This window comes from Diuraphis noxia, unplaced genomic scaffold (assembly GCF_037042655.1).
Source record: "Diuraphis noxia isolate RWA-SAM2 unplaced genomic scaffold, SU_Dnox_SAM2 contig0001, whole genome shotgun sequence".
NCBI classification, from domain to species: Eukaryota; Metazoa; Arthropoda; class Insecta; order Hemiptera; family Aphididae; genus Diuraphis; species Diuraphis noxia.
In genome coordinates, this window is record NW_028301711.1 from 48783543 (window position 1) to 48801812 (window position 18270).

An 18270-nucleotide genomic window follows, 5' to 3' on the forward strand; every position below is an offset into this window, starting at 1 on the left:
ATTTATTTTTGTTAATATATAAACTTATAACATTATTTATAAATAGCAGGTAAGAATTGTGAGTTAAATAATGGAATGATAAAATATGATTATTCGTTGAAATAGTAAGCTCAACACAATTTTGAGCACACTGCTTTTATAAAACTGGACACAACTAATTAGCTAAATCTAAGGTTAGGTAATAATTATAATATATTATGTAAGTACATAAATGTTGATTAATAAATTTAGTAATGATTTAAAATTAGACAGTTCTCTTGTAAATCTTTTCCAAGAATTTAAAAAACATATCTTGTGATAATCCTCGCGACAAATGTTTAATACAGGTACCTATTGATTTAAAACTTTCCTCTTCGTAGAGTAGGAACGTGTTTTGTAATTTCAACTGTTCATATAAATCTTTAATGACTGCGACATTGAATGGATCGTCAATACCATAATTATCCTAAAACAATAATAAATCAGCTAAACATTCAAATAATATACAGTAGTCAGTAATTAGTCAGTAATGTAACATTAGGTTACCTCCATAATTTTCTTTTGTTCAGGATTAACTTTTTTTAAAGCCATTACAGCCAACCATGAGCATTTTCCATCTTCTATGTCTGTGCCAATTTTCCCCGTAACTTTTGGATTTCCATAACAGTCTAAATAGTCATCCTAAAAGAAATTATTTTTTTACTTATTTTATTATAATTTATTTAAATTAACAGTATGTACTTGAACTTGAAAGAATTGACCCATTTCAAGCAATATGGCCTTCGACTGTCTAAAGATTTCTGGGTCATTGATGTTTGTCTGTAAAATTATTATTACAAAGTATATTACTTATTATTACAAACCGATAGATAAAATTACTAACATATCTCGCTTAATGCTTACCATGCGCATGGCGAGACAAACAGGGAGAAAAAATGTATAATACGCAGTCTTATATTTCACAATAGCTGTATAATTTTCCAGAGTGTATTTTTCGAGTTTTGTAGATTTGAAGCTTTTCGCAATCAACATATCAAGACACTGACCCATCGCAGATTTCATTGTAACCTATAAAAAATATAATTATTAATATTTGTGTCAGGGCCGTATTCAATTCAAAGAAGCCCCGAGCCCACGTGATAATTTAATTACATCTCAGTCAGCAATTTAAATCATATAGAAAAAGTTAAAAGTTAAAAGTTTTTGCTTTTAAGTCAGTGATTAATTTAAATAAGCCATGAAAATAATTTTAACCCAAGGCTTAATATTCTTTTATACGGACGACTTTGAATTGAGTAATTTTAACATTATAAAATGAATGCAAAACCATTTTTTTTTTATCATTATTATTTCATACATCATAGAACAGTTCCAGAATGTGTGTATAGTAAGGCTTATCTTTGAAGTGTTTTTTAAGCAATTGATAAATGGCTTGATTGAGAAGAATTCCATCATTCACTGCGATTAGACCTATGTCGTTGTGCCGATACCAACACGGACGTCCTCGTCTAGTGATAGCGTTATCCATTATGTCATCCAACACTAATTGATAAGCTTGCAACTAAAATAAAAACAAACCCAATTAATATATTTATTAATTTCCCATGCACATAAGCACATTGCGTGTTGAACATGTCAAATATTAAATTTTGATAAATTTTGTCAACTTTTGAATTCATATGAAAACTACGTCACTTTTTATTGCCATAATATATTTTCAATTGTTAATATTTTTTTTTTTAACTATAAAATTTGATTATTTATAAAAGTATACTAGACTGATACAATATATCTTTTCTAAGAATCGTTTTTCGTATGTAATGATTTATTATTAAATTTAAATATGACACATAAATATTACAACGACATGCTCGACAACTATACTGTTCAGCGTAATAGCTAGTACCCATTTGTCCACATTTTTTAAATTATTTTTTTTTTTTATATTCTCGTTTTTATTGAAGCAGTAAAAATGATTCTCAATTTTTAACTTTAAGGATGGTCTCTTGTAGAAAACATGATCTAGTTAGTCCTTGCTTTGGACGGGCAGGGATAAAAGTAAAAATAAATGAAAAATATTTTGGTATTTATCAAAATAATTGGTAAAAATAAAAATAAAACTAAGGTAAAACATACATTTTACGTGAAACCAGTTTTTGACAAAAAATATTTTTGTTTTTTAATGTAATTCGAAAATTAATAGGTATTATTAATATTATGCAATTTATTTTCGGTAAATTAGTTTAATATAACCTATAGCCATTATAAAAATAAATAATTAATAACAATAGAATTATAATATATTATCCTAAGAATTAGCAGACATTTTCTGCTCAAAATTATTTTTCGTACCTATGGAAGGATATTTACCATTGAATTCAAATTTAAGCTTTTGTTAAGACACCCATCAACCATTACAAAGTTTTTATCAATGATTAATAAGTGATTAAGTATACCTACTCGTTATCTTCTATACAGCTGAGTGACTTTCACTTTTTTTTATTACAATATTATATACCAGTGTTATATTATATTCTTAAAAAAACATACTAAAAATAACCATATATGTATATCACTATATTATATAAAACTTAAAAAATAGTGTTCCTCCCCTTTCCTCCCCCAACCGGTAGATTCCCCCAAAACCAATCCCTAACAAACGGACCTTGGTATCAATTATAAATAAATTTTGAATCAGTTATAATAAGTAAACTATCAATTAAATACATTGATTTAAAAACGATAAAAGTGTACTCCATCAGTTACTAATCAATATAAGACTTACGATTTCAACACACCATCCTAGTATGTAGGACAGTCTAAGATTTTCACTGGTCAGATTGGACGGCGAGGACAGCATCTTGAATGACGTTACCAACATCAATCCTCGGTTATTTTTACCACCAGGCACGTTGTACTGTAACATCTACATTAAAAAAAAAAAAAAACTTAAAATACATAATTGTAATAATTTAGCTACAAAACAAAGCCATCGGAAGTTTGCATATACGTTTTCTAGCCACTCGGTGACATCAGGCACGTTCAACTTAAAGCTGTTGTCCGTCAGATCCTTGACTATGCCTGGGAACACTGCCATGAAATTTTCTAACTCGTCCTTGCTGATCAATGTATCGGTCATAACCGAAGTCAACGGCGGCGAGCGAATGACACTCATAGACCTGAAAAACGAGATATATGGTATTTAAAATACTATAACTATCTACCAACACTATTCCTGGTGACCCCAGAAGGCGGCTAAAACGTACCTGGTGTCGTGACCTACTAATCTAAAATTGTTTATACCTCTATCTCCCTTAATTTTGTAATCACACCCTCTCCTACTAGCAAACTAAAATCCTAACCTTAAGTGCCTCCAATGGGCGGTTTCTTATTTCCAGCCTCTCAAAAGCCATATCACCTCCATCACATGATTCACATGCACTTATTGTAAAACAACATTTACAGATTGTGTATATTTAAATAAACGTTAAAAAAAAAAAAAAAAAAAAAAATACTATACCTAATATTACGATATGATATGAACAATGTTATATAATTATTTAATTGTATATATAATTATAAAAATTACGGTTTATAATATACCATGGCCGAGGCGGCTACTGCGCTTACCGAAAGTGATTTTCTCGACATGCTGCAATAACCGTGCGGCAGGTTAAAAACGTTGACTGCCAGTTCAGGGCTCTCGTGAACGTAGCCAGTGATTTGTACATCTCTTATATAGGTAGTCTTATACCAAGGTAGATATAGTGCCTGGGTCCTGTGAAGATGACGTTATTTGTCTATCGATAGGACCGATTACAACGATTTATGTCGGTCGTCGATGTGGCACGCGGCGTTGAGAGTATTATTTTGTCTTGCAGTACGGTATTACGAGACGAGAAACAAGCGACGGCTCGCCAACAACTGCGTAGAACGACTGGTTCGGAATTTTGGGTTTAACCTAACAAAGAATGCAGGCACCAGACGACGGCGCGGCGACGAAACTGGTTGTGTCGTGACAATGCGGAGCAGATGAATTCTCGTGACCTCGGTTCGAATTACAGAGGGGTTGGTGGGGTGAATGTGCGTGCGGGTGAATCTATAGTTTAGATCAGTGGTTCTCAACCTTTTTTGGTTCACGGCACACTATTATACATCACACGTTTTCACGGCACACTCACGCATCACTTGACATCCACAACAACATCGGAAAGTTAGGCTTTTCGACACTAACAAACATAAAAAACAAAAAAACGGGAGAGGCTTCTTTCCGTTGATCAGAGAATGCGTGTCTGCTTGTCTTCAACTCGACCACGTATTGAACTTTTGTGTACGAAACGACAAGCTCAAGTTTCTCACTAATAATTAAAAATCTATTAACTTTATGATATAATATTCCTTTGTTTACTTTAAATAATTTAGTTCTTAAAATATTATTTTGTTGCTGTATTAAAAAAAAAATGTCATATTTAATAACATTTATCGTGGCACACCTAGACAATCTCTGTGCCGCGGCACACCGGTTGAGAACCACTGCTTTAGATATTAAGTAATGGTTTAAAAATATTTTAAAACATTTGGGAACTAACGACGGCAACAACCCAGACACTTAAATTACGTGGTTGGTATTATATTATATTGTATAGAGTAGATATATACGTCATACACATACAATTTGTTATAGTATGCACTATGCATGTTGAATGAGAATATTATAATACTGATTTTGTAAATTTTTTATGTTAACCTTTTTCAAAATGTCAAAATATTATATTCTTTAAGCCTTAAGTTTAGATGAGCAATTGTCAGGAAAACTTTATAAATAAAAAAATAATAATAATAATGATATAGATCGACAAAAGATAAAATAAAAAATCTATTGATTACAACTTAAAATAACAATAATAAGTAATATTTCAATACATTTAACCGCCATATATTTATAAATATGAAATTTAAATTGCCTGCTATACAAATATACAATATGAGTAAATACAATGGTTATTTCTTACGAAATAAACACGTCGTATGCATATTATAATAATATAAATGCACATACACAATGCTATAATTCATTACCAACAGTGTGGTCGTGGTGTGCATTTGGTCGGCTTTATATTATACAAGTCACCTTACGACCCTGTTATATAGGAATACATGATCGCGATTACAATACATATGATCGATTTAGTGATTTACATTTACAAATTTTTCCTATAATAGATTCAACCCTTTTAGTTATAGTTTTACGAGATAACTGTTTAGTGTAAATCGTTTATAGTTGATAAAATTTCTGATTTATTTTAAAAGTTTTCAAATAAAGCATCTGCGTCTTCTAAAAAAGCTCGCTTTACTATTTCACCGGTTTGAAGTGATTTTTTTATTCTTAACTAAAACATGGTTAATTCGAAATGAAGCATTTGTTACTGCTTTGGATTTCTAAAATCAGTTTAGTAAAAATCAATTGTTGTCTATCAATTCCATGCTTAAATTTTTCTAATAGTGTTTTATGTACATCAGTTTTAGGAGGGAAATCTGCATCAAATTTTGAATGCATATATCTAAAATGTCTTTCTAAGTTACCATTTTTTTTTTTTTTTTTTGCTGTATATATTACACTTATTGTAGTCATTCGACATATCAAACACGTCATACACTTGTTTTTCTGCAGCGCTATTGTAAAAAATCTATTTCCCATTCTTGATGAATATTATATGTTTTTTTTTGTTCCTTATGTGCCATTGTGCACTCATACTTATAAATTTTAAAGAACATAAATAGTTATTATAAATTTAATACAACAGACATCGAATGAACACAGTGAAATTAATGTGGGTGAACGATAAACATTTTACATACAAAACTAGAATAAAATATAAAAAGCGGGTAAGTAGTGGATGTCGCTCTGCTGTACAGTAGGTTACTGTAATGGATGGGATTAAATTTGAATGCAATGATAGGTATCATTGTATACGAAAAACGATTCTGAATGTAGATGATTTGTCAGTCTAGGATATATTATATTTAAATATTGTCATATATTCTATTTTGAAACAAATATTTGATTTTTCAATTAAGACGCATTTTACATAAGGCATGGTTAATCAATTAGTGTAGTTATCATGTAGTCATCATAATTCATAATACCTTATATTATTATCATAGATATACGAATACCTGGTTTGAGGATAAATCGTTATCATTACGCGATTTCATAAAAATTTAAAACTCAAACGCTCAAAACATTTTTCCTATAATGACGCTTCAAATTTTCTCTATAGCTATTTGAAGCAAAACTTATGGAAAACTTGGTGTTAAATTTTATAACCTTAGATATAAACACGAACAATATTATGAATTTTGAACTACAAAATCATTTGCAAATATTCATGGTTTTGACGAACTTCTGTCAATATTTGAAATTCAAGTGCTAATAAAAATTTAATTTGAATTTCCGGTTGACATTATTTTTGTGATAAAGATTGACAAATTTGTAAGGAATCTTGTATTAAATTTTGAAATCTTAGATTTAAAAAGAAAATTTTTTATGAATTTCTAGCTTATAAAAATTTGCGAATTTTCGTGATTTTTACGTATGTTGTCAAAATTAAAATTTAAATGATTGTAAAAAAAAATTTGACTATACATTTCTTGTATTTTTCAACTGCTATTGTAAAAATATATTATGAGCCTTGTATTAAATTCTCAAATCTTAGAATTAAAAAGAAAAACTTTCATGAATTTCGATCTAAAATAATTTGAAAATTGCAGTAATTATTTCGTATTAAGTCAATATTTGAACTTCAAATGCTAATTAAAAAAAATCGTGCATATGTATTTTTATAATTTTTTAATCACAATAAGAATAACTTATGAGGAACTTTGTATTAAATTTTCAAGTATTTTGATAGGGCAAAAAAATTTTTAACGACACTTCAAAAAAAAATTTTCAGACAAATTGAAAATTTCAGTGGTCTATAAATAACTCAAAAAAAGTCAAAAATTTTTGAAAATTAAACTGTATATATATATTACTAACATTAACATTTGGTGAAAATTTAAAGTATTTACAGTTATTAGTTTTTGAATTACAACCATATAAAAACATCGATTTGTCGAAAACTGGTTTTGCGTAAAAATTCCCGTTTTTCTATCATTTTAGATTCTGAACGAAGTGATGAATGTATTGATTTTACAATGATGTGTTTTTTTTTTTTTTTTTTGTTTTTTTTTTTTGTGTCTGTGTACAGCATAACTAGTCGAAACAATGCTTCGATTTCATACTTTGGGGGTGGTTTCCGATGTAAAATTGAAGATCCTTGGTGCATTATAGAGGTCAAAAGTAAACATTTTCCAACAGTTTTCAAAAAAATCGAGAAAAACAAAAAAAAAAAATGACAGAAAAACGGGAATTTTTACGCAAAATCAGTTTTCGACCAAATCGATTTTTTTATATGGTTGTAATTCAAAAAATAATCATTTTAAATACTTGAAATTTTCCCCAAATGTTTATGTTAGTGTTCTCTATATACAGTTTAATTTAATTGACTTTTTTTGAGTTATTTATAGACCACTGAAATTTACACTTTTTTTGAGAATTTTTTTTTGAAGTGTCGGTAAAAAAATGTTGGACGACCAAAAAAACTTGAAAATTTAATACACGGTTCCTTATAGGTTGCTCTTATTGTAGCTAAAAAAAATTAAAACTCGTAAGTCACAATTTTTTTTAATAAGCGTTTACAGTTCAAAATTTTACAAAATCGTGGAGTGATGAATGTATTGATTTTACCATGATGTGTGTTTTTTTTTTTGTGTCTGTCATCACGTTTTGGGGCAGTAAAAATGCTTCAATTTTTGACTTCAGTACCTCGTTCGATCAGAAAGTGAATCTAGTTGGTACTTTGGGGAGTCAAAAGTAAAAAATTCTCAATACTTTTCTAAATAATCGAGAAAAACAAACTAAAAATTAAGGGAAAAACGGGAAATTTTACGCACACTCATTTTTCGACAAAATCGATTTTGGTTTTTGATGTAACGTTAAAACGAATGACCGTAGATACATGAAATATTCATCGAATGTTTATATAAGTAAATTCTATCCACCATGCAATTTTCAAAATTTTTCGACTTAAGTTGAACTATTCATAGGCATTTGAAATTTTCGATCATTTTTAGTTTTTTTAAAATTAATAACGATAAAAATGTATTTGTAAGGCAGAAAAGCTTGAAAAATTAATACAAGGCTCTTAACATATTGTTACAATAGCAGTTTGAAAAATAAAAGGAATACATACTCATAATTTTTTTTTAAGCATTCAAAGTTTGAGTTTTGACAACATATTATGTAAAAATCACAAAAATTCACAAATTATTTTAAGCTAGAAATTCATAAAAAATGTTCCTTTTAAATCTAAGATTTGAAAATTTAATAAAAGTTTCCTTACAAGTTTTTGAATCTTTATCACCAATAAAAATTCCACCGGAAATTAAAATTAAATTTTTATGAGCATTTGAAATTTAAATTTTTACAACATTGGATATCCACTGGATTTCACATTTAGTGATTTTCTTATTTTGGTTTAACTCTAAAAGTCTAAAACAAATGACCGCAGATTCTTGAAATTTTCTCTGAATATTTATATAGACATTTTCTATATTTGATAACATTTTCAAAATATTTAGATTTGTTTTGAGCTGTTTACTGACATTTTAATTTTTCAACTTTTTTAGTTTTTTTTTCTATAAATATCGATAAAAATTTATTTGTTCGGTAGAAAAACTTTAAAATTTAGTACAAGGCTTCTAACACATTTTAACAATAGCAGTTGAAAAATGAAATAAATTCATAGTCACAATTTTTTTTTTACAAGGATTCAAAGTTTGAATTTTGACAACATACGTAAAAATTACAAAAATTCATATATTATTTTAAGCTAGAAATTCATAAAAAATGTTCCTTTTATATCTAAGATTTGAAAATTTAATACATAGCTCTTATCGTATTTTTACAATAGCAATTGAAAAATAAAAGAAATGCGTAGTCACAATTTTTTTTTACAAGCATTCAAAGTTTGAATTTTGATAACATATGTAAAAATCACGAAAATTCGCAAATTATTTCAAACTAGAAATTCATAAAAAATCTTCTTTTTAAATCTAAGATTTGAAAATTTTTAATAATCTATAATATATCCAAGACAGATAAACCGTCTTCGCTCAGAATCGTTTTTCGTATACAATGATATAATATCATTGGATTCAAATTTAATTCCATCCATTACAGTAACCCACTTGTAACCTACTGTACAGCAGAGCGACATCCACGACTTACACGCCTTTTTTCTTTTATTCGCTTCACTCGTTTTTGTTTTAGGTACAGATATATTATAATATAGGTACCCAACGAAAACAAGAAGTATGAATAAAATAAAATATAAATTATAAATTCTTAACTAATTTACAAAGGTTACGTTAGGATTTAAAAAATATAATAATGTAATAACTATGGCTGGAATTTTGATGTCCTTAAAAAATCTCAAAAATGCAAAAATGACTTAAAAACTCAAAAAAATGCACTAGGCTATATAAATTAATTTAAATTATTATAGGTTAAACCATGGAAATATATTTATAAATGATACTACAGTAATTTATTTTAGATTCTGAACGAAGTGATGAATGTATTGATTTTACAATGATGTGTGTGTTTTTTTTTTTTTGTGTGTCTGTGTACAGCATAACTAGTCAAAATAATGCTTCAATTTCAAACTTTGGGGGTGGTTTCCGATGTAAAAGTGAATATCATTGGTGCATTATAGGTCAAAAGTAAACACTTTCCAACAGTTTTCAAAAAAATCGAGAAAAACAAAAAGAAATGACAGAAAACGGGAATTTTTACGCAATACCAGTTTTCGAACAAATCGATATTTTTATATGGTTGTAATTCAAAAACTAATAACTGTAAATACTTGAAATTTTCACCAAATGTTAATGTTAGTAATATATATATACAGTTTAATTTTCAAAAAATTTTGACTTTTTTTGAGTTATTTATAGACCACTGAAATTTTCGATTTTTTTGAGAATTATTTTTTGAAGTGTCGGTAAAAAAATGTTGGACGACCAAAAAAACTTGAAAATTTAATACAAGGTTCCTTATGAGTTGTCCTTATTTTAGCAAAAAAAAATTAAAAATCGTAAGTTACAATTTTTTTTTTATAAACGTTTATAGTTCAAATTTTTACGAAATCGGTCGAAAACGCAAAAATTTGCAAGTAATTTTGAAGTTTAAAAATCATAAAATGTTTTGTGTTTATAACTAAGGATTAAAAATACAACACTAAGTTTTCCTTCAAGTAGCTATAGAGAAAATTCGAAGGATCATTATACGAAAAATTTTAGGTGCGTTTGAATTTTAAATTTTTACGAAATAGCGTAACGATAACGATTTATCCTGAAACGATTTTAAATATTTGTTATTATCCAAAAATTATGAGTCCTAGATACTTGAAAATTTTACCAGTTATTACGATTGGCATTTTCTTTACACGATTCTTACCGGTTCTTTTGGTTATAGCAGTAATAAATAAAAATAAGTATTAACTTATAGGACTATATATGCGTATATGCCACCAGTCCCTAAAGTATTCAAATTTTCGTACTACACACATAGTTCCAAATCAGTCAAATCTAAATTATACATAGTACGTATCAAAATAATAATATGTATTTACAAAAAATTTTTTTTATATAAAACTCATTTTAAGGCTACTAACACATTTTTACAATAGCAGGTGAAAAATAAAATAAAAATATAGTCACAATTTTTATTTACGAGCTTTCAAATTTTGAATTTTGACAACATACGTAAAAATCATGAAAATTCGTAAATTATTTTATGCTAGAAATTCATAAAAAAATTTCCTTTTATATCTAAGATTTGAAAATTTAATATAAGGCTCCTAACATATTTTTACAATAGCAGGTGAAAAATAAAAGAAATATATTGGCACAATTTTTTTTTACAAGCGTTCAAAGTTTGAATTTTGACAACATAAGTAAAAATCACGAAAATTCACAAATTATTTTAAACTAGAAATTCATAAAAATTTTTCTTTTTAAATCTAAGATTTGAAAATTTTTAATAATCTATAATATATCCTAAACAGATAAACTGTCTTCGTTCAGAATCGTTTTTCGTATACAATGATATAATAATATCATTGGATTCAAATTTAATTCCATCCATTACAGTAACCCACTTGTAACCTAGCTACTATTATACAGCAGAGCGATATCCACGACTTACCCGCTTTTTTTTTTTTGTTTTTCTCGATTTTTTTGAAAACTGTTGGAAAATGTTTACTTTTGACCTCAATAATGCACCAAGGATCTTCAGTTTTACATTGGAAACCACCCCCAAAGTTTGAAATCGAAGCATTATTTCGACTAGTTATGCTGTACACAGACACAAAAAAAAAAAAAACACACATCATTGTAAAATCAATACATTCATCACTTCGTTCAGAATCTAAAATCATACGGATAAAACTTATCGACAATTTGTTCACTACTTTATCGCTTAATTTTCGTGCGCATGGCCCTAAAAATAAATTCTGACGTAATTGACTTTGAAATTCTCGGCGATCGACTGTTTGGCTGTTTTGCTATACGAGTACATTATACAGTTAAATATAATATGTTTATGTAGAAAACAGCAAAACGTCTCATTCAAAACTACAAAATCCGAATACTGTAGTACTGTAGTACTCTCATAGTCTCATCTCATTATCTTAAAAATCCCCCTCCTCACCTTCCCAAAGTTCCTTACGCTTCTGTCGCCGATTACAATACTATCCAATTACTTAATAGCCACACTAACGATAAGTCGTTGGCAAAATTTATTTCTGTAGTTTCCTCATAAGTTAATCCTTTAATCATATTCCTTACAGCTGTTCCAAACAAACAGCTTATTCCATAGTCCAATTTTTATTACCTCATTAACTATATTATAATAATTTTAATTGTCGAATAGGTACGTTATCTGAAACTGTACATTTTAATGGGTTTTCGATCCGTTATTATTTTATCTATAACATTCTAACACTTCTTTATTATATTATGTTTTTCTTATGATATAATTTATTATTAAATTCGAATTTAACACATATATACAGTCACATATTCAATGGGCGATGACACTTAAGTATTTAACAGATCCGAATAGTAGCCACCTACTTGATCGCTTGAGGAATTATGAAGATAATCATGATGAATACAATTTTATGACCAAAATTTCTGCTCGCTAAAATATTTTTATTTAACATATTTTAACATGGATTATAAGATACATTTTAATTTTAAAACCAGCGAATAATCATTTAAATATTAGGTATTACAATATCAAAAGAAAAATTTTAAATTTCTTATTTCTATACCTAATTGAAAATAAAACTGAATAATATCTTCAACAACGACTTAATATTATTATTGGTTATAATAAATATTGATCATAAAATCCACACACCGAGAGTCTAACATTGATAGAAAATACACTTTATATTATATACATATAGGTATGCATAATATTATGTATAAAATAAATGTAAGTATAAACTAAAAGGATACAATAAGATTTACTTAAAATAAACTACGCATTTCAAAAAGTACTAACACTACCAACACCAATCATCATTTTCTTGATATACTGCAGAGAATAACGCGATAATATTAAGTAATAATAGACATTTACTGCGGTAATATATAAATATTAAGTATGTATTTGCTTTATTTGGTAAATAAATTATTATATTATGCATTAAGGTGATGCACCAAACATGGTACCCTCGTTTTTCTTCAATTATGTACTTACTTCAAAATCCAACTTAATTATTTTATTTTAATTATTAAATAAACTTAAAGACCATATTTTTTAATTATTCGTAATTATTATTTTGATATTATTTATTATTTAAGGAGTTTACTGTGGAGATTCAAGTTTCTGTTATTTCAAATAATACATCTACAAACCTAGAATCGACATATTTGAAAAATTGATATACTAAATAATTTCTGGAAAAACGGTAGACTCACGCTTATACACAGGTCGCTTCTTGTAAGTAATAAAAGAAAATATCAAAAATTTAAAAATATATGAAAAATATGGCATTGTTAATGGAAAAAATGTTTCTTGCTCATTAATTTCTCTCGTAATACCGTCTGTGCATTTCGTCGACACTCGACAAGAACCAAGTGCCCGGGAACAGCTGGCTCCTGTCGCCAGTCGGCACGTACGGGGCTCGGTGCAGGGACTTCTGACGGACGTCTAACACGCGCGCGAACTGTTCGGGTGTGAGGCGCGTCCGTCCTTCCAGACGGTCGACGCTCTTCTTCAGGTTGCCGATCAGACCGGGCAGGCTACCGTTGTCTACCACCCTGATCGAGTACATGGACGACGCGAGACCGGAACCGTAGGAGAACACGCCGATCCTCTTGCCGGGCAGACGTTCAGGCGGCACCGACAACAGACACGACGCCAGTCCGCTGTATACGGACGCAGTGTACGTGTTGCCGACGCGCGACGCCAGCAACAGCGACGGCTCGGTCTTGTCCTCGAAAACGGTCCTGCTGAGCTCCACGTACGTGTTCTCGACGCCGGTCCAGTCCCGTTGTTGGTGTTGCTCGTCGTTCGCGCCGACGCCGTTGACGGAGTCGTACATGTATAACCGGGCCAAGGATTTGCGCACCAGTTTGCAGTAAGGCGCGTGGAACACGAACGAATCGAACCGGTTCAGGCCGACGTCGTCGCCGTGACACTTGCTCAGATAGGACTCGTAGCACCGGTCCAGGGCGTTCAGGTAACAATCGACGGACAGCTTGCCGTCGACCATCGGGTACTCGGACGACAGGTCGGGCTTGTAGAAATCGTACGCGTGCTTCATGTACGTTGCTCGCAGGCCCCGGTCGACCACCAGCGCTGCGCCCGGGCCGATCAACATCGCGACGGCGCCGGCGCCACCAGTCGGACGCGCGTTGCCCTCGGCGTAGACCGCGATGTCTGCCGCCACCACCACGGCCAGCCTGCCGTCCCACGCGCTCTACTCGATCCACGACAGGGCGTTGAACAGCGAGGCCGTGCCACCGTAACAGGCGTTCGTCGTGTCGATGCCCGCCACCTGGAAATTTCCGCTGGCCTCGAACAGCTTCATCAACACCGTTTTCACGCTTTTCGACTTGTCGACAATGGTTTCGGTGCCCACTTCCAGGCGACCGATGTCAGAGTAGCTGAGGCCGTTGTTATCGATCAGCTGACTGACCGCGGTTAGGCACAGCGAGTTCACGTCTTCCAGATCCGTGCAGAACCCCATTTGCTTTTGGCCTAGACCGACGGTGTATTTACCTTCGGATACTCGGTCGTATCGTTCCAAATCGGCTTGATCGACGTACAACGACGGTACGACGACGTGAATAGCGCATATTCCGACGTCTTTTGGCCAGTGGTCCATGGTGAAATGAAATGAAATCTATATATGGAACCTCGATTTGTTATTGTAGGTACCTATACCATTCAAATCAAAATAGAAATAAAAAAAAATATATTTATATATATATAGAAAACCACTTTTAGGAAATGTTGGTATCAATACATTTCAATTTGTAAGTCAAAAACCAAAATCTCGGTATTATTATATTTATACATTATGTTATGATTAAAATATTCAAAACAGAATACTTGTATACATATATTATATGTTATCTCCACAATACAGCTATTATATAGGCACGTGTTTCTTTTCTCATGTAAAATATAATTTACAGTATTTTTAGATAGGTTTAACGAACAATCGTTATATGTATATTTTATAGATCCAGAATAGATAATTAGATATAATATATACTTCAATAGGTAGCTATAAAATACCATCATAATACTTTCAACGTAAGGTAATATTATTATTCAGTATTCACTGATCAACTAACTTGGATTTTAAACTTAAAAATAAACTGATTATAAAAGCAAGAAGAATATATTTAAAAAGACGGACAAGTGGGTACTGCTGTAATGTACAATATTATTTAGTAACCAAGTATATCATTGTGATGGATATTATGTTAAATTTTAATTCAATTATAAATCATTGCATAGGTATGAAAAACAATGACGAGTGGAGAGGTAGGTATGTCAACCTAGTTTAACATATCTGTATAAATAATCAATTTCAAGTTATAATAACGTACCTGCAGGTATATATATAAGTGATCTATTCAAATTTTAAGTATCTAAACCATAATTATTCAAAAAGTTTCTACTTTCTTGAAATATAGTTTTACGTAATTTTATGTATTTATTATAACAACTCTGAAAAAAATAATATTTTTATCGTTGTTATTTTTAAGTTTTTACTATTTTTAGTGACATCATACATTTTTAATTTCATATTCCTAAGCAAAATATTATTTGTAGTATTCCAGTTTAAAAAAAAATCAAATTTTGTACAAGGATTTCATTAATTATAACATAATTTTATAACTTTTAATCATTTAAAGTTTAGTTGAGTAGAATAAGGTGGTAGAGGGGTACCTCAAAAAGTCATTACACCACTCCGATTATTCCAAACATTAAGTCAATAATAATATAGGTACACGTTCTTTATGTTCTGATGCTCTGTATTGACTGATTTAAAAAGTTTAATTAGTCATAGTACAACTTACTGAACTATAAACTATAAAAAAAAAAATTATTTATAAATTATATATTTTAAATTGTTCAATGCTTTTGAAGCTATGTATAATATTTTATAATTTAAAGTTTTAGTATACCTACATTAATAATGTTATATAAATAGTAAAAATCTTTAAAATATTTATGAACTTTTTAGATGAATATACGTTTTAATTTGATGTAGTCTTATTAAAATTAAATAGGTAAACAATGAATATCTACTTAACAACAAATACTTAATGACTTTGTCTGGTTAATTTTCAGAAGTTATTTTTTAAACATCAGAATTGGAAAAAATATTGAATAGAACTATTTTCTACCTAAAATTATTAATACTACTAAACTTCCTAACTAACTAATATATTTACAATTTAAAAAATGCACTAATGTGTATTGATTAGAGACTTTTAATATTAATTTTACTAAAGTATTAAATTTATAATATAAACTTACTTGGTTATTTGTTGATAAGTAGCTCTTAATTCAGAATGTAAATTTTTGATGAACTGAAAATTCACTATAGAAAATGAGATACGTTCGGGTTTCAACTTCACACGTAAAATGCCAAGGAAATAAATCATGAATAGAAGAAACCATTAAGAAAATAATAATGAATTCTATGATTATGTAAATATATTTTAGTAGATGTTTTACACTGCAACTAAGCTGCGTCTACACTAAAGTAAATTTATATAACACGATAGGTTTATTAATATATAATAGGTAGGTTGGTAGGTATTAGGTTTTAAAATACAATATTATATTTGTATATAGGTACTATCAAATTTGTATAAAACAAAAGTATAATAAAAATATATTACGCTATCGCTATGGTATATACCGGAATACCAGATAATGAATTTTATCAAGCCACTTGATTTTTTTTTTTATGAGTTAATGATATAACTTATAACAATTTAAAAAACCAATAAAACATAATTGTTTCACATTTTAGAAATGTGTAATATTTTATATATTTTTAATTACATAATAAAATGAAATTATATTTTAATCAAGAACACTATATTTTTAATATTATGGCGTTTTAATGTGTTATAAGTTTATACTTACCAATTATTTTTAAGAGTAATTCAGAATTATGTATACGTACATTAATTATAGTAGGTATCGTAGAGGATCTGCTTCTGTTTGGTCTCCTCTCCATGTACTTTATGCCATTGATTATTGTTCTTAATATTCTATCATCTATATAAATATTGCTTATTATTTATTTATGTGTAAACAACAAATTAAAACAATATTTAACGGCGAAGCAGTCTGTTAGTCTATACTTCAAATAGAATATATTATATATTTTCAGTTCTATTAGTAATACAGTAGACTAAATTAATTTTTCCTAAAAATATATAGTATAAATGTATATTATATGCTGTAACGAAAATAATTCAACGGTTTTTGGTGCACCTTCCGTGTTGCTATAGTAACTTAAAATTTTAAGCTTAGCTTCCTTATAATGGTTTCACACTAGGTATAATCTAGAATTTGTAATTCAATCATCACTTTCATTCCTTTCAATAAGTTGAATTATAATAATATTATATGTTTTTCTTAAAAAGGAAACATTTTTTTTTTTTAAACACTTATAACATTTTAATGTGGATTAAATATTTTTCATATAATTATATTATAAGAAAATCTTATGAAAAATATTGTATTGTAAATCTATTAGGTATTAAATAATATTTTTTTATAAATTTACGAATAATAAAACAATGAATAGTAAAATCAAATTGGTAACTTACAATAATTTAAAATATTGACATTTTCATATTATTTTTACTTTTGTAAGAGCAATACTGACTAGGAATCTTGTATTATCTACATATATTTTCAAGTTATTTACTCACAGACAAGAATATTATTATTATCAAAATATTATATTTTTGTATTTTGAATAGATAGATAGATCTTATCATTTCTTGGAAAGCTGGTGGGTGTAAAACGTCTTACTACCATAATACCATTTAATTTGAAATGGATTATAATTTACAGTCCCGTGTCACAAACATACATAAGTAAAACGGAATGGTGGCTTGATCAGTTAATGTGTATCAAAATTATAGTTATTGTACTTCACCAAAAATAATTTTTAAACAAAATCACAGTTCAAAAAAAATGTTAATTGAAATTAATTAAAACAATTTATGCATAAAGGTAATATTTATTTATTAAATTTAAAGTTTGGCGTATCTAAGAGACCATAGGGGTACCTAACTATAGACCTTTTGGCTTTTAATCTGGCAAAAGGGGCGAAATCACATAATCTAAAATGATATCGAACTGAATGACTTTTTTCGCTCATTTTTGTTATGCTAATAATAATTAATTTTTGGGTAATAATTTAAATAAACAAATCAAAGAGACATTTAAATAATTAGATATAAAATATTAATATGGATAATCAAACAATATACGCACTTTACAGTTTGTTTAACTAAGATACTATTGTTTTCCGTCTTTTCATATGCTATAAATCTGCGGGTAATACACTAATAGCATACTAAAATCAATATAATAAAATATAGTAAATAGTATATTATTAAACTTTA

At 28.9% G+C, this 18270-nt stretch overlaps 1 protein-coding gene and 1 pseudogene across 2 annotated transcripts; both read right to left on the reverse strand.

Moving 5' to 3' along the window:
• Window positions 1-50: 50 nt before the first annotated feature.
• On the reverse strand, window positions 51-16907 carry LOC107163395 (Farnesyl pyrophosphate synthase). Of its 2 annotated transcripts, none has more exons than XM_089217116.1 (8): window positions 16812-16907; window positions 2990-3158; window positions 2765-2905; window positions 1337-1540; window positions 883-1047; window positions 721-798; window positions 526-660; window positions 51-445 (listed from the first exon to the last, which is right to left on the reverse strand). In XM_089217116.1, coding segments are annotated over exons 1-8 (1095 nt in total). In that variant the 5' UTR covers window positions 16814-16907; the 3' UTR covers window positions 51-244. The 2 variants fall into 2 exon arrangements, with proteins under 2 accessions (XP_089073242.1, XP_089073241.1); XM_089217115.1 differs by lacking the exon at window positions 16812-16907 and adding an exon at window positions 3610-4673.
• Window positions 12459-16907, reverse strand: LOC107172751 (hydroxymethylglutaryl-CoA synthase 1 pseudogene; annotated as a pseudogene).
• Window positions 16908-18270: the final 1363 nt, after the last annotated feature.